The 23031-nt window shown below is 37.2% G+C and overlaps 1 protein-coding gene across 1 annotated transcript in view; it reads right to left on the reverse strand.

Annotated features, from left to right (window-relative positions):
- Positions 1 to 2109: 2109 nt before the first annotated feature.
- The window catches only part of CHSY3 (chondroitin sulfate synthase 3), a 140849-nt gene continuing 119927 nt past the window's right edge, over positions 2110 to 23031 (reverse strand). Inside the window, exon 3 of the mRNA XM_064403386.1 lies at positions 2110 to 4812. Within this exon, the coding sequence (XP_064259456.1) occupies positions 3247 to 4812 (1566 nt within the window). The 3' untranslated portion in view covers positions 2110 to 3246. The remainder of the gene's footprint in view (positions 4813 to 23031) is intronic.

Here is a 23031-nt window from a genome sequence, read left to right on the forward strand (position 1 = left end):
AAATGACCCTTTTGCTTCTCAAGAGCAGGTGGTGGCAGCAAGTACAGCTTTTCTGTGCTTGTTTGAGCTGCTAACTCACAGTTCCAAGACAGGCCATAGGCAGCACAGGTGGCACCACAGGGGTTACCTGGGCACAAGGTGCCAACTCCTGTGGCTGAGCCTCATACCTTCCCCAGTCTTCTGCCTTCAGCTTGTGAACCAGTACCCTGATGCAGAGTACACTCATCCAGTCTCAGAGAGATCAACAGGATGTTTTTCCTTCATCCAGGAGAGGCAAATACTCTGTTAAATTAAGCACTGTGACTGGGAAAACATGCCATGATGGAGTGGTTTGGGGATTTCTGAGGTTTCTGAGTAGTGAACTCTGAGATTTTTTTAAGAATGGCTGTGTCTGAAAAGCCAAAGTGCGAGTGGTTCACAACCCACTTCCCAGTGATGAAGCCAGGAAAACTATTCCCAGGGGAAGGAGGTTTGGGGAAGAATTGATTATTATGTTCTATTATGAATTCACTTTTCACGCACTTACAAAGGGACATTATACATATAGAAATTTCATTTTACAATCAAGATTATGATTCAGATTGGACAAAAGCAAACAGTTGATTAACACAGATATTCCCATCTTAATCTATACATACATAACATTACTCTAACACTTTTGTGCTTTTTTTCTTTCTTTTAATATGATCTCCTTAGAAGGCATATTATTCCTTAGACAAACTAACACAAGTTCTCAAGTTATCTCAGGATAGTTATTTCAAAAGAAAATGCAATATTTCATAACAAACATTTATAATCAGGTTTTAACAAAGTAATTCATCATATAAACAAATGAATCAGTCAAGACACTAAATAAATATTTGTACTGGTAAATACTAGCATTTTGCTTATATCATATAGGACCTGATCCTGCAAGCCCTCTGTATACATCTTTATCCCCACTGAATGATTGGTTTCATTGCTTGTTCTAATCTACTATTTTAATTTGAGCTGAGCAAATACTTTCTGGCCACTAAGTAAAGTAATTGAAATAAGCACTGGAATACATCCCAGCAGACAATGATTTCCTTAGATATCTTTCTAAGTCATTAGGTTTTTTCTTGTTTATGAAATTGTCACAAATATTTATCAACAGGAAATCAGTTTTTGATATTTACAATCTGAGTTGCATTGGTTAATTGAGATTTTTTCAATATATCAAGTTCCTTGTTTTTGGCTTTTTTGAGGGAAAAAAGTGTGACTTTTGCACACAGTTTGAAGAGCAATTTCCAGGAATTATATTATAATTGAAAGTGAATTTTTCTTGTTTCATACATTTGAGCTAAAAATACTAAGCTGGGAAGGTAGGAGCCTCCAGGAAAATAACAAGCCAGGAGTTCTGCTTGAGGAGGGCTGGTACAAGCATGAATTACACTCTCTGTTCTCACCTACAACAATTACTACCTTCTCCAGGGCAAAGTAATGGCCTTTTTTAGGGTACACAATAAACTATGGCCAGTCTTTTAATTCTGAATGTACTCAATCCTTGTCAGGGTTGCCTTTTTCTTTGCATGATAAGTCCAGAACAGAGAACCACAGATAAGAGACATTAACTGACCTATATACCCTCTTCAAACCTTAGGAAATTATCTGGATATCCTCCCACAAACAGATGTGCCAGTGAATTCCAATCACTTAGTTGTTTTGGGGGGGTTTGGGGGGGTTTTTTGGTTGGCTTTTTTTTTTTTCTTAAGGAAACACAGAAGCAGTCAGTTACAGCTAAAAAACTTACCACATTTTCTTGCCCAGCTCAGTTTGAAATATAGTTTGAAATAAAGGGTACTGAGGTTATTAGATGTACCCATTGTACTAACTTAAGTTTAGCTGAATTCTGATGGTTTCCTGAATGTCTCTAAGCTCTTACCACAGTATAACATGAAATGTTCCAAGCATCTGGCAAAAATAACAACGATTGTAACAAATCACTGCCTGAACTGAAAAGTGGAACATATTTTGAAATTACTCTCTCTATATATCTATATATATAGGGATATACACACACGCGCACACACACACACACACACACATATATATCCCTATATAAACATTTCTTTAAAACACAGAAATTAATTTTATTATTTCTCCTGTTGGTATTAAATACTTTACTTTATGAATCCACAATATGGCAACTTCAGGCTGTTTGGAGAGATAATCTGAAAACAGTCTTATAACCTCCACTAATATAAATATATTGGCAAGGAACTTTGACCAGCAATAGTAAATTTTGAAACTTAAATAACTATTCTACAGTTACTTTAATTTTAACAACAAGTTGCTACTGAGTACCAATATTCATGAAAAATGTAAAACAAAAAATAGAGCTTTAACTCTTAACACTGAAGTACAGCCTTATGAAAGGAATGCAAAAGAAAATTATGTATTAGACACTCATTCTAAAATGAGAAAGAGCGGCTTATACTATGTGTTTCAAAGTAAGAACACTGTATGCTTGCACTGTATCATAAATTACCATGTTGAGTCATAGTTTCTTCTTGCCTGCAAATGAAGGATGTTGGCTCAAATTATCTTCAAAATGTACATGAGCATTTGATTAAATCCTGTTTGTTGTGAAAATAAAGTTAATTTACACTTTGACTGAATAACAATGAGGAGTTTGTTTTAATAAGAAGACATTTAAGGACCTTGGTAGCCAGTACCAGCTGTATTTGCAAGTAGCTCCTCAGCTTTACTCTTTTTTTAAAAAATAAAGGTACAGTTATTATTATTCATTTACTTTAAAAATTCTAAAGATGAAGAAAAGTAGCGTTTATACATATAAGTCCTCATATAAATTATAAAACTCAAGTTTATCTCAGAGAGTTCCATCCCCAGAAGAAGCATAAAGCACTTTTGTGGTACCTTCACCAGTAAGTATTTGTATCACATCAAATCTGAGAAATGCAACAAAGATGATACTGAATCCAAAAGCTGAAAGACAACATTCTTCTAATACAGTCTCTTGTGATGAATATGCTCCATGTGCTTGTATGATTTCCATGACAAGACTGAATTTCAAACAAAGGAAATATGAAGGAATTCACCTCACCAGTTCAGTAGGTATAAGAAACATCAGTGAACAGCAGAGTCAGCCCATTTGAGGTCAACAGTCTTTGGAAGACTACGAGGAGCGAGTTTAAAACTACAACAGCAAAATCAAATAACAGCAATGAGGTAAACTCCCCTAAAAAGGTCAAATAGGCTGAGTTGTCAGGAGAGAGTCCAATTGTACCTGACACCCAAATGTTTCTGTAGCCAGAGTCCAGCGAGCTGCATGGTAGAAGCAAATGTACTTGCTTTGGACCCTAAGCACATTTTATATTGTTTTGGATCTAAATTGGGGTCACACTGAACAGGATGAAAAATATGGACAACTCCTACTTCCTGACTTCTGAAAGCCTTCAAGCCAGATGTTATCACTTTAGTAAAGAGATCTACATCCTCAAGTCCCCAGCCTTGAATTGAGGTATCAAATCCACCAGCAGTAAGTAAGTCACTTTTGTAAATACAGGTAATTCCAAATCCATACTCCCTCCAAAATCCAGTTCTTTTTGTGAAAACAAAACTACTGTCAGCTGGAGGGTTGCCTCCATATATTACTTTTGGATCATATTGGCTGAAGATGATAGGGTAGTAAACTTGTTCTCCCTGAATAGTATTATCTCTGCATCGCTGGAGGAAGTCTGATGTGAATACCAGATCAACATCACAGAACAGCAGCAAAGTGTCATTGTCAAAATGAGATGAGGCCATCTCAAGAGCTAGACCTCTAGAAAACTTCCCTGACATTGGAATCAGGGTCATATCTGCCTTGGGATACTTAATGCTGTATTCTTTCATTAGCTCTATGTGTTTGCTAGAGTCTGGGCCTGAATCAGAACTGAAGAGAATTATTGCCAACTTTACATTCTGCTTGGGAATAAGACAAGTCTTCTCAAAATTAACCATAAATCTTGAGAAAGTGTCAAATCTCCCTGTGATAGGGACAAGAATATGTATTTTCTTGTCACTGTGTCTCCCAATGTCTTTGGTTCCTTGGAATGACGAGGAAAAAATCTTTAAAGAATTTGAAAGGAAAGAGAAAGATTGAGTATCACTGTTGGTGTCCTCCAGCAGGCTTTTTACATCCAGCTCCTCTGCTTCTTTGAAGAAAGGCTTGCTAAACAATTGCTGAAGGTAAGCATGGCGTCTCACTGGAACTGTAACTTTCCTTCCTTTGTGCCTTTTGTACAAAAGCAGTAAATCTAGGATGTACTCTACTCCATGCAGAGGGTCTACCCTGCGGTACCCATACTGTATTTCCTTGAAATCAATGAGCCTTCCTCTAGATCTGGAGTTCTCATTTATCATTTCCATGACCTGCATCACAGTATCATCCAGTGCAGCCCGCAGGACACTGCTCAGGCTCTGCCGGGGTGGCTGGTTCTCCACCATTGAGTAAAGAAACTTTCCTGTCAGGAACTCCCACTCGATGACCTCATCCCTTTCACGTGGCTGGAAATTATTGAAAGACGGCACCACTCCCAGTTGCTGATCTTCCTTATTTACTTCAGTGTTACTGAGCTTGCTCATCAGGACACTTTCTCGATGGAGCTGGATGGTCCGATGGCGCAGTTCAGAAATTTTGCGACTCAGTATGTAATTGTGCAGCCTGTATTGGTAGGCAGGTCTTTTGTTTGGATGAAGCGTTATGGCTGTGTGGATCTTGCTGTTGTGAAGATCTTGAATGTAACCCTTGCGGTTGTGTTCATAGTTTTCATGGAACAATTGCTGCATCTAGAAAGAGAGAGAGGGGTATCGGGGAAAAGAGACATTAGGTTGAAGTGCTTCTACCCAAAAAAAGGACTCACATTGGTACTGGTATCACTACCAATTCTTATAGATCATGGTTATTTTTAGGCACAGAATTTTAAGGTATTCAGTAGAAAATAGTTACTGTTTTGGTCTGAGTTTCAGTAGTGTCCACAGTAAGCAAATATTGTCCTCTCTCTAAAGAGAAGGTGAGTTATCTTGGGTTTATCTTCATTTCAACCAGCTGCAGAACTAAGGCAAATTCACAAGCATAGATCTGTGGGTAATATTTCTGAGTTCATAGGTGCTATGCATGACGCACTGACTATCACTTCTATCTAAACCCCAATTAGAACAGATCCTTAATGGAAGGTTAGCAACATTTATATTTTTTTTAAAGAGCACCCTGTATTTGTGTCTATGGAGCAAAAAACTGGTTGTACTGATATATGCAAATAGTTAGTGCTGCCTAACACTCAAAAACTGAATGGCCTTAACAAATTATTTTTTTTTCATGTTGACAGTAAATTCAGTAATTAAATAAAACCATTTGAATTTACCTTTTGTAAGGTACACATATAATAAGAGTATGTCAATTAAGTAATTGTGATAGTAATTTCCAATTTATTTCTGTAGCAAGAAAAAACATTCTACTTATGTCAAATTAGTAATTGTGATATAGTGAAGAGACACATTTGTGGCTGACAAGCCTAGGATCCAAAATATCTGGCCTTTATACTTTCTGTGCTGACAACTAAACTATAAGCAAATCACAAAACTATCTTTTGACTCTGGTTCCTCCCTAGAAGACAACTTGGATCATTATTCATGTGATGAGTATTTATTCTTAAATGGGAAATCATATGGACTAGTAAAATACTGGTATCATAAATATATTTAAAACCTGCTGCTCTTTGCTAACACCTACTAACTCTGGAGAATTATTTCCCATGACTGGCAGATAAAGAAGAAAAGGCTGGGTTTTTTTTTCATCTGCAAACCGATTGGTCTGTAATTAATACATAAGGAAAATGTGCTAATTAGATAGAAGATGTTGTTTAATAAGAAGATGTGTTTTAAACTTGGGCTGTAACCAGATTCTGAAATGGGTATTGAAAGTTGACTTTTATATACTGAAGAAATTGGGAGAGGTAAATCCTGATTGCACAGTGTATCAGACTCAAAACATTTCTCTCATTTTACTCCAATTCTTTCAAGAACAGAAGTTTTGATACTGGAATATTAAGTATGAGGCAATATTAAGAATAGGGCAATAAATGCAAAATAACTCCTAACAAAGATAAGAACCATGAAAGCTATGTAAAATTCATTAGCATGTACAAGACATAAACATTGTCACATTTAGAAAAACAGAATCTTAATACAGAACTTCTGAACTACCCCTCTCATCTCATTCAGACCCCAAATTCCTCTGATTGAGCAAACATGGCTGCTACTATTATTCACGATTAAAATTTTTGAGGTTAGTCATATAACATGTAGAAAAGCAACAGGCACATTCTGAGAAACAACTTAAGCTCTAATAAAACAGGCATCTCTGTTACATTAAAGTGAAAATGAATGTGAAAAAACCATACAAAGTTACAACATGACTAATATACCCCTTATTACAGAACCTATCTAAAGCTCTGTGAGAACATTTGTTCTGTCTTGAAATGTGGGTGTTGTGACTTGTTACATGAGATGAGATGAACCAGGGACATGAGCCTCATTTCCTTGTAATCACAGAGAACAGGAACAAACATCATTAGGCCTGTTAGTGTTTTAACTAGCAGTGCTGAAAAAACTGAAATATAGCTTTCTTGAGAATTAGAGATGGTCACTGGCAGGACAGGTGGATTAGAGATTAAAAGGCAAAACAGTGTTTAGGAAAGAGCTGGGTGGTGACACTTGCCCTTTGGAAAAACAATTTTCTCTTCTTGGTCTACAATTTACATTTTGAATAATTAAAAAAAAAACCAGCTGATCTGGCTAGATTTCCAGCTCTACAGTTATAAGTTGCACTTCCTTCCTGATCTGTTTTACTTAAAATTGTATGCTGTGAGCTCTGCAAGGTGACTGCTTTTTGCATTGTCCACTTTTTCTGCAGAAAGCTGAAGGCATGATCTTTACATCTAGAATTTCATAGTAAAATCCCCTTAAAGAAAAATAAAGTAAATGTGTAATGTTGAAAACAAAAGAAATAAGGGGAGGTGGTTTGCATGACTTTCTTTTCTAAGCTGTCTAATGAAGAATGCTATTTGAGTATAAATGAAACAACCATTAACTTTACTCATTTACAACCATTAACACCTTTACACATTACATTTAAAGTACATGATTTTTCATAATTAAGTACATGAAAGTTTTATGTAAAGTAGTAAAAAGGATTTTATCCAAAAGATTTGCAACAGATGACATATTGCAAAGCTAAATGCTGCACAAATTCTTCTGCAACCCTTGACTTATTACAAAATCAGCTTTACAGAAGATTCATTAGCCGCACTTATTTAACATAAATATTCTGTTGACATAAATACTGCATTTTTCACACATTCCAATTTCAGATGCCTGGGTTTATTTGATATGCTCCACTGAAACTATGGAGAGAAGATATACTCTATTATAATAATGATTTAGCTTTTGATAATCAACAGATTAAAAGTAGCAACGAAGAAAAATTTGAATCAACTCAGTAATACAGTACTATCACACCTATGCAAAACTGTACTAATCCATTTTCAGTTACGTTACTGAAAACTTTTAATAGATACCAATTTGGAGAAAACAGAACAAACATGACACTGAAAGCATCAACACTTCCTGAAGATAGCCTGTTTTAATCTTTGTGCAGAAATTTGTTCTTAATGTTGCAAGAAAAAAATGTTTTATCACAATTCAACTTATTAACATCTAAATGAAAGCAATTCAATTTGATCCTAACTTTGCTTTGAAATTTCTAAGCAACATGGTCAAGCCCAGAAGGCAAAGGGAGGGATGATTAAATTTCCTGGAAAATGGATTTGTGTGAGAGTCTGAATTGAAAAATGCAGTCATAAATTATCTGGCAAAGGAGGTGGGTTTAGGAAGTATAAGATTTATTGACTGTAAATTAAAATTATTCAGCATGGTAAGAGTCAACCTTTCTGCAAAAGTTTTCATGATTTTGAATGGCAAGGTAATAAAATGCCAGATTAAATTCTGTATAGATAAATGCAAAGTACATGTGAGGAATACAATCCTAACTCTGCCTGAAGAATGTCAAACTGTGTAAGTACCAGTCCACACAGTATGCAATTCTGTGTAGGTGTCACAAAGAGGTCCAGCAGTGATGAAAGAGAAAGAAAATAGCATGAGGACAAGTCTAGAGTGAATCAGAAGCTTCATTACATGGTTGTGTCCATAGCACACCAACATCTTGAAGACTGTGGCCAGGCACCTGGTGAGTATCATCCCATCTGAAACCGATAACACAGAATTATAGAATGTTAAGGGTTGGTAGGCACTTTAAATATCATCTAGTTCCAATACCTCTGCCATGGGCAGAGATACCTTCCACTACACCAGGTTACTCAAAGTATTATCCAACCTGACCTTTAACAGTGAGGGCTGGGATACCCACAACTTCCCTTGGACATCCTGTTCATGTCTCACCACCCCCACAGGAAAGAATTTCTTCCTAACCTGTAGCCTAGGTTTTTCCTCTTTCAGTTTTTACCCATTACTCCTTGTTCTATCACCACAATCCCTGAAGAGTTGTTCCCTGGCTTCCCTGTAGGCCTCCAGATAGTGCAAGGCTGATGTGAGGTCTCCATGCAACTTTCTCTTCTCTAGACTGAGCGGTCCCAGCTTTCTCAGCCTGTCTTTGTACCTCTTATCAACTTCATGTCCTCCTCTGCACTTGCTCCAACAGTCCATGTCCTTCCTGTGTTGGGGGCACCAGAACTGGCACTCCAGGTGGGCTCTCGAGCAGAGGAGCAGAAACCCCTCCCACGCTCTGCTACCCACACTGCTTTGGATGCAGCCTAGGATCCCACTGGCTTTCTGAGCTGGGAGTGCCCATGGCTGGGTCATGTTCAGTTTGTATCAACCATCATGTGACTTCAAAGGTACCAACCAAGGCTATCCAACGATTACACATCTGAATCATTAAATAAACAGATAACTAGGGCAAAAGAGAGAAATCCAAAGAGGGCCAACCCTGAGATGAATGGAGTCAGAGTAGTGAGCACCATAAGAAAAATTGACTGGAATGGTACCACCTCTGCTCATGTAACACTTACAAGGATGACACTTCCAAGGATGCATTCAAGACTCAGACACCAATCTTACCGACACAGCAAGCTGCTGATGGTAGAATTTTGGGTCACTTTAAAGAATGAAGCAACAGCTTAGTGAGAAACTCCAATCATTGCTGTCTAGAACACCTGGAACCCCAGCTGAAGATTTATCACAACATTTCCTTATTGTCCTGTACCCCTGCCTCAGTTTCTTTCTACCAATTACCCGAGATTGAGGATATTTTTCCAAATGAGCATTTAGTTCGACATAATACAACTAATTGACATTCACTGAAAGCAGTGAATGGAAGAATTTGTCTTCAATTCAATATAATACCTGGAGGCACAACATTTTATCTTTTCACAGTGCATGACTTTTGACTTCTCTCAATACTTTGCGGTCTTCTGAATGGTTCCTGCAGCACAACTAATGCAAGAGTTGGCATGGACTTCTGCTTGCCTTTTTCCATGCCAGCTGAAACTAGAAGTTGGCAAGAAATGCTAATGATCTAATCATGCTCTGAGGAACTCTGGACTGCAAGCAGGAATTTAAAAAATTATAAGAAAGAAATCAGAATAAAGGCAATGTTTTATTATTGTGGTAGAAAAATACAATTGCTAATACACAAGCACAAAGTAATTTGCATTGCAAGCTCTGAAATCATTGTAATCGCTGTGATTTACTGATGTAATAAAAAATGAAGGTTCTTACTGCATATACACAAAAGCCCAAACCTACCAACTTTACTACTGCAAGACTATCACTTATTAAAAGAGTGAATGCAAATGGTGCTTTTTTAATTAACACGATTATTCTTTGAACATTAGCAACATTTAACAGAGAAGACATAAAACTTAATCCTCCATTCACTCAAGCTGTTCTTAAATCCACGGGAGTGCTAAACTGTTGATCATTTAATCTAAACTCGACTTTTAATAAATGTAGAAATAAGATGAACAGGAATTACTCCTGGTCTTTCTTCCCTCTGTCTTTAGAGTTTAGCTCTGCTAAAGATGAAGATTTATCCACTGCTGTCAGTGAATTCAAGGGACATTTCATCCATATGAAGTACATATGTAAATCTACTGTGATTGAGATGATACTGTTTTGCTGAACAGCAGGAAGTTGAGTGCTTAAAGAAATTCAGATGACTATAGGTACATTAGGATGGTCTCAATAATATGTACTATAATTAAATGCAATACTAAGCTACTGCTAATCTAAGTTTCTGGACAAATAGACAGATTTGAGCAGGTCAGTTTTGATTCTCTGGGAAATACTATGAGCCTGGAGAAGATAAGGATTAAGACAGGAATTATGAAAAGCATACGAGCTAGATAACAGAGAAGCAATCACAAGCTATGTACAAGTAGGGAATTATCATTTTGGAGAGAAGTTATTACAGAAGCTTCTAAAGAACAATATTGTACCAAGTGACGCAGGCACAAAATCTTAGACACTGCTCATGGCACACAGTCAAGAACATTACAACTAAATGAGAAGACAATACAACCCATAGGAGCCAGAGAACTTGGAAATTAAGAAGCTGCAGAAATTAAGTCATTATAATAAAATAACAGATATAATGCTATACCCATGGTTGTAAGACGTAGGTGACTAAGTATCTTAGGAAAACTCACTTTTTAAACTGGTAATAATTGGCATACAAATAAAACAGGAGAATATTACCAGACAGTAAGGTGACATGAAGAGATTATGAAAATTCAGTGTGAATCCTACCTACAGAAAAGGGACACAAAACTTAGTGTTGCATCAGTCAGAATATTTTGGAAAGACATGGAAAAAAATTTCACACAATTCTAGACCTGTTTTTTTATCAAATGTATGGGACAAATCAATGCAAAAGAAACTTGTCAGGACTCTTATAATTTAGCTTGTAAATAGAGAAACAGCACTGTATATATATAAGGACAGCAGCATGCATGGAAGGAAACAGAAAAATGTCTTAAATTACCCTGGGCATTATCTAAGTGAAACACTTGTGGAAAAGGCTGCATTTTAGTAGTCAGAAGATTTAAGGAAGGTAGGCTGACAGTCTTCCAACCTCCCTCCTCAGGTCTGGACTGCCTTGGTGTCCCTAACCCCCTTCTTTGGAACAAACCAGCCTTCAGAAGAGAAGCACCAGGATAATGTGGAAGGGATGACAGGTTAAGAAGCTGCTAATATCAGTTCCAGTTACAGTGAACAACAGCCCCCTACTCACTGCCAATCTTTCCACCAGGATGTGAAATGGAAATGGCTGACTCAGCAGTTTTGATGATGCCAAAGATCTGACTCATTTCCTGTTCTGGATGTAAAGAATGAGTGATCACAGAGAAGGTATAATTAATTTTCCTAGCATAGCTTAAGCTTCATGTAACTCAGTGATGTTCAGACTTGTGGTTGCTCCTTCATACGCAGTTACCGAGAGAGCTCAGCAGAGAAAAGTGCTTCTATTATCAGGGAATAGAGACACAGTGAGACACAAACAAACGCACTGGGACCAGCTACATGTTTACACCATGAGTTTTGGGAGCTGAACATGCCCCCCACGGCATTAAACTAATACCCCTGCAGTCCAGCAGGTAGAGCCTTCTGCAGTTTTGCCATTCTTTGCCTCATTACAGAAGGTGGTTTACCACAGTAGCATTGCCATTATCACATCCGGTGACAGCAGTATGTACTTCATGTTCTTTTGAACATCTTGGCAGTGCATGTGTGCTTCCTTAGGTAACAGGTTGATGCTAAAAACTTTTCCAAATGCTATAATTGTTCTCCAGATTCCACACGTCAAGCAAAGGAGCAATCCACCCTCCTTGAAACCAAATCTCCCATGTCCTCAGGATCAAATTCCAAACTGGATCTTGCCAAGATTTCTGCCCTGCCACAAAGGGTGCTTCAGCTCCCTCACAACCAAATACCCTTCCCTGGCATGTCTCTTACAGTATGAGACAGATACAGAATTTATTAATATGTGGTATTTCATAAATTTAAAGATAACTAATTCTTTCTTCATTTGTATCAAGCCACTAAAATACTCCATTGTCAAAATAACACGCAGTACATTACTGTCAATGCAGCTATAACCTGCATCAAGTACACGCTATAAAAACCCTTTCTTGTTTTATAATGCTTTATAATTTACAGAATTCATACTATATATTAAAAACATTGTAAAATTTGACCACAAAAGTAATACATAACATTTTATACCAACACATCTTCAGTGCAACACACTAAACCTTCCTGAAGGCTCATACTGAGTGATGCACCAATACACAGCATTTACCAATATTTCTTCCTACAAAACATGCACTTTTTTAATACAGAGTTGAGAAAAATGCTTAATTATTAACTTTAAGGAACAAAAGAACAAGGAAGTTATTTTGCCAACCTCTTACACATAAGAATAGTCCTGAAGGTAGTTTACAATGATTATTGAACCATAACACTAAAAAAACCATGTTTGTGTTAACAAAATAAAAATTAATTGTTTTAGTGTGCTTATGGACTTACATATTAAGTGAAAGTTACAATTAACTCTATTACATAACACATGTATGCAAAGTGCGTAAGTACTTTTATTTCATAATCTGTCCCTTTCTCACTATGTGACACATTTGGCCATATAGAGGCAAAAATATCAAATCTGTCAAATAATAGCCTTCAATGTACGCAACAGAAAAAAATGGAGAAAGTCTTTAAGGTTATATATTTAGACAGAAATATCAAGTTCTATCCTCTGAGTTAAGGAAAAAAAGACGAAAGAGTGATTTGATGACTAATCATAGTTTCTGAATTGTTTCTATGTGTTGGGACATAAAGTAGTGTATTTGTTTAAAGATAAACTTTTCTAAAACATAGATTCATGCATTTGTGTATCTAACCAAAGATTTGAATACTGTTATTATTCTCTGAAATGCATCAACACCACAAACGCCGATTCCACATATAAAAATTATATGGAATTTGAATATTTTGCTTTTTTTGGGTACTTTGTGAGTAGCATCACAGTTGAACTAGCAACACACTCAATTTTACAGGATTACCACAGGTGGAATTTTTACTGCAAAATTTCCTTTTTGTTACACCAACAAAGATCATGTCCCTTCACTCCTACTCCATAGTGCTCATATGTTTACATTTACCTTATCCCCAAAGCCTTCCCTCCTACAAAAGACCCCACACTTCTAAAGAAAACATCCAAATACTGACAGCTAGTGTGGTGAACACTTTTTAGCATGGATATACTCAGCACTCTTCACAGCATTACAGGAGAAAGTAGTTTGATTTATGATAATATGAAGATGGCTGGGACAGTATTTCATTCACACCTGGCTAGAGCCATTCCTAAAAAAAAAAAACAAACAGTGGTAATGTATCCTTTTTGTTTTTCACTTGTTGAGATCAGTCTCTTTGTACATGTTTGAGAATCTTTATCCATCCAGACCCATTTCATGCTAACCAAGCAAAGTTGAAGCCACAGAACTAAAAAACTGCAATGGCCTGAGGCCTGAGGCACATGGCCTTCACTCTTATCACACCAGCTGACACCAATTCAGATGCTCAGCACACTATCTGCACTCCTGTCACATTGTCTGAAATGGGAAAATAAGCTGTTTCACTCAGAAACCTGCCATATTCAATGCAGGAAACCTCTTCCGCTGAATGAAGAATTGGGGAGATTTTCTTCTGCAAGGACACTGAATGTGTAATCTTGAAACACTGGGAGAGGATAATTTCATACAGCAAGAGAAAGCAGCCCTCTGCATGCCCCTGCCCCAGTGACAACACTAGCAATAAAAAGTATGAGGCACCTGTCTCATGAAAACACCTTATACTGCAGTGATATTTTACAAGGCATAATTCTTCCTACTGGGAGATGAGCATCCTGCAAACTACAACAGTCTGACACAAAGGGTTCCCTGGTATTTATGGCTTCCCTTAGAAAAATCAATCTTCCTGAGGAATCTGCATGCCTGTGCCTTACTAAACCTGTTACCCACTAGAGAAAAAGGTACATCTTACTTTGCTCATCAGGAACTTAGAAGGATTTTCTAAAGTATCCTTACTTTGAAGTAACTCACCAATTCAAATGTTGAAGTAAAATTTGAGAAAAAGCCATTTTAAGTTCTAATTCTTCTCAAAAAAAACCTATTAAAAAGAATCAGGCTTCAGGGCTACAAATACTGAGATCTAACTGCTGTTAAACTGCACTATTTTTGTGCTTTCACAAGTTGGTCACATTTCTGTCTAAATGAAAAATTCTAAGTGAAAACAATCATTTGACTTCACTAGTTACAGTATATTTATCATTATATTCTACAAAAGGGAAATGCTGTGAGTTACTATCCATCTGTTAAGTCAATTATGGGGACACAAAAAGTTTTTCCTATTGTTTTAGGAGTCTTTAATGTACTGCCATTTGAGACAAAAATTTGAGGCTAAAATGAAAGTAATAAATATTCTTCTCAAGCTGTTTTTATTGCTTTTTACCCTCAGTTTTACATAAGTTTCCATAAAATCCATTATGATACAATAGCAAAACCAAACAGCCTTATCCTTCCAAAAGTCCATGGTTATTTGGAAACAGAACTTCATTTTCAGTAAATACTAAAAGCAAAAATAGAATCATCCTTAATAAGAGGATTTATCTATGCAAGCCATTTACCAAAAAAGTTCTTCCTTTATGTCTCAATTATTTATAAAGAGCTACTTAATATAAACTACTTTTGCACAGTGATAGGCATTCTATCACATCTGTCTGTCACCCTCAACACTTCTGTTTGCAAAAACATGAGGTTTTGGAGCTTGTTAAATAATGTTAATCCAGTGCAACCTGATGGAACTTTGATTTCCAGTCTTGAAACAGATCCTGCTTGAAGACCAAGGGACTGGACCAGATGATTTCTGTGACCTCTTAAACATATATTACTTCAGAGCCTTGCTCCACATTAATTAGTAACTTATATTACAAAATTTGAGGAGGAACAGAGTGGTAGCAATGCCTACTATAGAATCAATATTAGAGATTCTGCACCTGACCTCCTCGAAAAGTTTTTCACAAATATATAAACTTTGGGAGACTGGAAACACTGACAATTCAGCATAATTTTTAATTTGTATAATATATTATACAGCATATGTGCAGAAGCAAACACATAGCATGGTTCAAAATTATTTTGAGTAACAGCCTTAAAGACATACTGCTTTCTCTGTTCATTTATCCTTTTTTGCCATTATTTTACAGTTAAGTTTTTCACTTACCTCTTTTCTTGGGAGTGTCTTACTCTTCTGCAGACTTGTGGAAGGTACATAGTACAGTAAAAAATAATAATTCTCCTGTGTTCATTTGATATCTTTTCATTTATTCACACATCTTTTTTTTTTCCCCACATGTTCTATATATGCCCAAAATTATGCACTGGGAGTCCTACAAGCTGAGTATAACATACCTGAAGATGAAACACACGGTCTCAACAACAGTATTGTACACATCCAGTTAAAAAAAATTACACCAATGGCAATTTCTTTAGCTGAACTTTCATGCAATTAAAAAAGCTGGCTCATTTGTTAGTATCACACAGGTAATGCCATAAATAGTACAGTATATCATCTCGTGGAGAATACAGTATCTCTTTTTAGCTAACAAGTCTGGATGCACACCTACCAGACAAATAAGAACAGTCAATGCTTATTTCTTAGGCAAACTATTAAAAGTACTGCCTGAGGAGTTTGCTAACATTGTCTGAAAAGCCCATGAAGGTGGAGAATAGAAGTTAGTAAGAAAGTGTAATTTCAAAAAGTCAAAATAGAAAGCATGACAAGAGGGAACAGATGGGATGCCAACCTATCCTGAGGAGTGATGAGGATCAATTAAATTACAGAACATGCAGAAGTTGGAAAAGTCACATAAACTGGAAGGAACTTCTTGATCAGGAGGTCTTGCCACATACAGAAGAACGCAGTGCACCAGCAGATCTCTTCTTTGATACCAAAATACTTCTGAACAGTAAAGACAACAATGCAGGAGGGTACTGCTGCATATAGGGCTTACTTTGTCTTAAACCGTATTTATGCCAGCAAGTGAACACTGATGGCTCTTACCGCCACTACAACATAAGTCTTACCCACACCCACCTCCTCCCACTGAGAAATTAAGCCATATCAGGAATGTTCCCATAGCCAGAACAGGGGGATTTAGCTACAGGGAACCATAATAAAAAAGCACTAGGTTAATGAAAAAGGCCAATTTTCTAAAACTAAGCAGAAGATCAGCCCAAAAGTTGCCAAGGACCCCTAGCCAGAGCAGCAGCGATCCCAGGTGGAAATGGCAGGAGACTGAATTTGCTATCCTCTGCAGACTGGAACCAAAGAGGAACGAATTTGGTGAGTTTCTCAAAACAGTTTGTTCAGATCTCTCATCTGAAGAGATCTGCAGAGCAGAAACAACGGAATGTTGCACTTGCCTTCACTGTGACTTGTGTGATATTTCTAGAGATATTTTCTTCTCAGTATAGGCATGAAAGTCTTTTCATGTCTGAAATAATTCTAACTCCTAAGAGTAAATCATATTACTAATAAAAATTACCTCAAGCACTGAAATGAGAAAAACTGTTTAAAATGTCACGAGGTGAAGAAAAAATGAGACTGGTTGGGAAAAAAAATTCTGTAACTCCCTATATATTTGAACATAACACATAATTATGCATGTAATATTTTGTTTCTTTTGAGGCACAGGCATGCAGCTTATTTTCCTCGCTACTGTTTACCAACTACAATTTTCTTTTTTCTTTTAATCTCAAGAAGTTATCATACCACTGCAAATGCACTTCAGAAAATTGCTGGGTCTACCCTTTAAAGAAGCTTTCATATACTTTAATTATTGAAAGAAAAATTCAATAAATGCTCGTATGGCAAATTGACTACAGATTTATATTCCAGCACTATAAGATAATGCTGAAATAATGCAAGAAAAATGGCATCCATAACTTCCATTAAGTAACACCATTAATTCTGTTTACGTACTTCATCAATCAAACAAATTAACTGTCTGCATACATTACACATTTTGTTTACATTAATACATAAACATCTGCAACAAAAACAGTGTAGGAAAACATCTGGCCTTGGTTGACTTTATTTATTCATAATTAGCAAAATTTCTCTACTAGTTTATGTATTTTAATTCCTTAGTCCATTGGCCTTACTTGGATAGATTTTTTCACTCAAAATAAAGAAAGGATAAGCAACATCAAGAGACAGACATAACAGGAAAACATAGTAGCTTAGCACAGGAATGATACTTGATTATACCTTCCTATAGAGAATAGGACTTAAATCTGAAGCACCCATTTTAAATTACATTAATCTAGGCAACATCAGATAAAAATTCTTTTAGCAGTGCTGGTCTAAGGATGATGCTAAGAATGTGAGACAGAGGTAATATATGTTTCTAAAACTATCTAGCAAAATGGACATAAAAACATGCTTATAGGGGAAGCAAAGTTTTGAAGACCTAAAGCTACCTGGAAGCCTTTTGGATACCTTAAATAGCTGACTAATCTCCTTGCTTTAAGCTCAGACCAAGTTGTTTCACTTCCTGTTTTCTGGTAATAAATCCAATATACTGACAAAATCTGAGGTATCAAAAGAGATAAAGGGTGGAAATTGGCACACAAAAAAGAGAAAAATATCAGGACTAGTGCCTTTAGTGCCTATCTAGGCACTAAGGAAGAACTTACTAGGATAAAAACAGGTAATCTCATACTATCAACACTCGTAGCAGAGCACTGACTTTTTGTTTAGAACTCCAAGAGCCTTGAAGTTATTTTATTTGCTTTGAAGTCTGCATATTTATTCAAACTGTCATCAAAATCTGGCTTTTTATAAAAGCTGTCGGGTAGATTAGGTGTTAAGATATGGACATGCTGACGCACAGAACTCCTGAAAGACAGCATCTAAGGGGGAAAACTAGTGTGATTTCATATTAGCTAGGATAGGCAGACAAATAAGGTAACAAGGATGGTGAAGGAAGGGCCTAGAACACAAGTCCTGTGAGGAGCAGCTGAGGGAGCTGAGGGTGTTTAGCCTGGAGAAAAAGAGGCCCAGGGGTGAGCCTTTTCACTCGCTACAGCTCTCTGAAAGAAGGCTGTAGCCAGGTGGGAGTCAGCCTCTTCTCCCAGGCAACCAGCAACAGGACAAGAGGACACAGTCTTAATCTACACCAGGGGAGGCTTAGGCTGGTCATCAGGAGGAAGATCTTTACAGAAAGCATGATTAACCACTGGAATGGGATTCCCAGGGAAGTGGTGGAGTCACTGTGCCTGGAGGTGTTTAAGGAAAGACTGGATGTGGCACTGGATGCCATGGTCTGGTTGACAAGGTGTTGTTAGGTCCCAAGTTGGACTCGATGATCTCAAAGATCTTTTCCAACCTGATTGATTCTGTGTGATTCTCTGAAATAGATTACACAAGCACACTGAACTGTGTCTAAACACTTACTCATGCCTTAATTTATTTATATGTATATGGAAGTGGTCTGGGAGACTTAAAGCTATGGCAAGGGGGTGCCCACAGTGGGAAATACTGACAAGTGGTAATCATTAAAGCAATGATCCAGTAAGAAATGCTCCTCTCTGGGTGCCATATATTTTAATCTACAGGAGGCAAGAGGGAATTATAGAATAGGTTGAATTGCAACAGACCTTTAAAGGCCATCTAGTCAAACCCCCATTGCAATGACCAGGGATATCGTCAAGGAGAACATCTTGCACAGAGCCTCATCCACACTGACATTGAATATTCACAGGGATGGAGAATCTCCCCACACACTGGGCAATCTATGGCATCATCCTCATTGTAAAAATTGCTTTCTTATATCCAATCTAAATTGATTATCCCTCAGTTTCAAAGCCATTCCCTCTTGCACTCTGGTGGAGTGGAAGCCATTCCACTCTCCCACTCTTTTACCCTGGTAAAAAGTACCTCATCAGCTTTCTTGTAGGCTCCCTTCAGGTACTGGGTAGCTGTTCCAAAGTCTCCCCACAGCCTTTTCTTCTCCAGGCTGAGCAGCCCTAACTTTCTCAGTCTCATTAGGACACATGCTCCATCACTATGGATCATCTTTGTGGATTTCCTCTGGACTTGATCCAAAAGGTCCATGCTGTCTTTTTGGAAATCCCAGAGCTGGATGCAGGTTTCCAGGTGGGCTCTCAAAAGAGCAGAGCAGAGGGGCAGAATGCCCTCCTTGGCCCTACTGCCCACGCTGCTTTGGATGCAGCCCAGGACACGTTTGGCTTTCTGGGCTGGGAGTGCCCATGGCTGGGTCATGTCCAGCCTGTCAGCCACCAGCACCCCAAGTCCTTCTCACAGGGCTGCTCTCCATCTGTTCATACTCAGCCTGTGCTGGTACTGGGGCTTGCCCCAACCCAGTTGCACCTGCTTTACATAAGGCCATTTTAACTTGGCCTTGTTAAAACTCAAGATTCCTATGGAGCCGTCTTGAGCTTGTCCAGGTCCCTCTGGATGGAATTCCTCTGGATGGAATTCCACACATCTTTGGGTGTGTCAACCACATCACTCAGCTTGGTGTCACCTGCAGATTTGCTGAGAGTTCACTTGATCCTGATGTCAGTGTCATTGATGAAGACATTGGCACAGGCCCCAACACAAACACCTGAGGGACACCATCTGTCACTAATGTCCCTCCATCAGAACTCTGAGCTGTTCACCACCACTGTTTGGATGTCACCACTCAACCAATTCCTTACCCATTGATCTGTCTACCCCTCTAATTAATCTCTCTCCAGTTTAGAGACGGCATCTGACTGCCATGATTTTTCAAAAATCGTCGAGAGTAGCTTGGCAGCTGTATCAGCCAATTCCCTCTATGTTCCCCTCTTTGCTCACTCATATATTGGTGAGGCTTTGTATTCCTCCTATGCACAGCTGTTGCCTGCCTGGGTAGAGAGTCTATCCCTCCCAGCCAGAAGCAGATGACTGAATTGGGTACTGGAAGCTAAGCCTCCACTGGGTTTTTTTAGTGCTAGGAATATTAACTTTATGGAGGAAACATACAGTCATGCAGTAACAATAAAATATGAATAATTTATAAATAATAATTAACATCAATGAGACATATATGTTTTACGAGGACAAAGAAATAGAAAGTCAGCAGATGCAAAATGGAAAAATAGAAAATGTGTGCGAAAAAGTACTTAAGGGAGATCAAAATTATTGAATTTTAAAATTATTGAAGCTCACAACTTAGCATGAAGCTAAAAGGATGAAACATACAGATAATAAGAATATCCAAGATGATATTATAAGGAACAAGAGCATTGAGAATCCTTACTGATTCAGGGTAAAAGCAATTTAGTAGCTCATAATAGCGCATTTGAAGGTGTCAGCACAAGCTCACCACAAAGATCAAGCCTACAGAATGCAAAATTAATAACTTCTCCAAGGGAAATATATTTAGTAAAAAATGTATCACATCACATTAACATTCTTAACACAGGATTTTCAACATCTTTGGACAACAAAACAATAAACATAGACTGATGAAAAACTAACTGTCCTCTTCTTTGGTAAACGTATCTTGAGAACTCTTAAATGCATTGCCAAGACACATTTTAAGCTCTCATACTAAGTAAGAAAGCAGAAGTGCCAGCAGATCTACCTGACATGGACCAGGGCACTCTAATCTATCCCCATTAATTAAATACTCCATCATTCTTAAAGGAAGGTTAATCATAAAATTTGTAACAACTTCAAAACTTAGGAATAACTGGAACCTGATTATGGTGGCTAGTCAACCTAAAAGTAGTTTCTCAGAAGTTACCACTGGGGAACTAATGACTGAACTAGAGGATCCAAGATATCCAAGTTCTTGCAAAGAAAGAAAAGGCAATATCAGTACAGCAAGAATTCATGTAATACTTTATTATCTCCTTGACATAAAAGCTTTTCATCAGTCTGCACCCTGGCCAGATTTCTGCATGATAGGCCAGTTTTAATCTGTTTTTTTATTTATTTTTTCTTACATTTGTACTACATCAAGTCTTTACACAGCTGAGACACTGAACAGTATGACCTCCTTGTCAACCAAGTCTTCACTTCTTGTATGTCAGTAAAAGAATATCAAAACAAGGATGTTCAAATTAGGATTTCATTTCTTATGGTGTAATCAAGGAGATAAGTATGGCTTCCTTCAGGCTGATTGTATTATCATTAAAGTTTATGATAAATTATGAACGCCCTTGAGCTAAACATCCAATTAAAATAACATAAGCATGGCAGGATGTCTGTTACAATGTTTTCCTTAGAAGAAATCCTAATTATATTGCCATTATACTTTTCCACAGGCATAGCTGAGCTTTCTGACTGGATGGTATGAAAATGTAACATTAATTAAGATGAGTGTGCTCTTATAGCATCACCGAGAATTGCTCTTACATTAAAATAAAAAAATCCAAGCCTACTGAGCTATATGCTCCATGGTGACAGCAGATCTATAATTGAACAGTGATTCTTCATCCTCTCATTATCATAAAATATCCCTAACAAGATCCTTCATTGTTGCACTTCTGAATTGGAAAGTGTGGTTGATTCGTAAAAAGTCTTTCAGATAGACAGTGATAATTTGAAACCTATTTGATATTGCCTCATGTCTTCATGGCTGAAAATGTTAATGGTTTTAATGGAGATTTGAAGGCTTATGTTATGAAAAAAGTGGTATTACCCTCCTATTTAAGCCATAGATTTGAAACTAATATTTTTCCAGGCAAAGACCTGCACATTCACTGATTGTTTCTTCAGTAATAATGATTTTCTTAGAAATCACTGAAGTATGTGATTAGTCATTTAGCTCATTAAGGAATTCATAGTTTATATGCATTATGTCTTGTTTTATATTATGTCCCTGCTTTCACACAGTATTCTGTCATAGAATAATCAAATACATAGAAAGCAGTTCTATCTTTACTATAGGTTTTCAAACCAAACAAAGCAAAAAGAAAAACTCTAAAAGATAACAAATAGGGAGGTACAATGGAGTACAGCAAATAGATGGGATTTATATATTTGGAGAATTCTCAGTGAAAACATTTAGAAAAATATTAAAGACCTCAGATTTTACCAATCCAATTGACTTAAATAATTCAGAAATTGTATTTCTAGTTTTTATTAAATTGTTGATTGGCTTGAGTTGTGCTTTGAATGGAGTATATGAGACAGGAGAGAACAGGCAAAGAATAGTAAAAATTGAAACAAAGGGCAATAATCCATTTTACTTTTCTCTTGTCTCATTATAAAAGGTAATAATACCATGAAGAAATGAGAACAGAACTATACATAGCTGAGTCTATTTCTGTAGGATAACATTACATTTTTTAATAGGATGAATATTAAGCAAATAACTACTCCGTCAAGGTAGCCAATAGTTCTATTGCATAACAATGGTGAGACCATTAAGAGAAACTCTTTCTTATACAATTTTTGTTTATGAGCAGGTTGAAAAAACTTGGAAGAGAGAGCTGCTTGAAACCCACCCAATGTGTTTATTATATCTGCTTGGATGTGTGCCTACAGAGAGTTGTTGCTACTGTGACAACTGTACGTACCAAATCCTCTAAAAAGTAAAATAAGGCAGTCATAGAATCATACAATGGTTTGGGTTGGAAGGGACCTTAAAGATCTTCTAGCTCTAAATTTCTGCCATGGGTAGGGACACCTTTCAATAGACTGGGTTGCTCAAAGTCTCATCCAATCTGGCCCTGAACACTTCCAGGGATGATGCATGCACAGCTGCTCTGGACAACCTGTTCTAGTGCCTCACCAACCTCTGAGTGAAGAGCTTCTGTCTAATATCTAACCTAAATCTCTCCTCTTTTAGTTTAAAACCCTTCCCCCTTATCATAT

The sequence above is a fragment of the Passer domesticus genome, chromosome Z (assembly GCF_036417665.1).
Source record: "Passer domesticus isolate bPasDom1 chromosome Z, bPasDom1.hap1, whole genome shotgun sequence".
In the NCBI taxonomy this organism is placed as follows: domain Eukaryota; kingdom Metazoa; phylum Chordata; class Aves; order Passeriformes; family Passeridae; genus Passer; species Passer domesticus.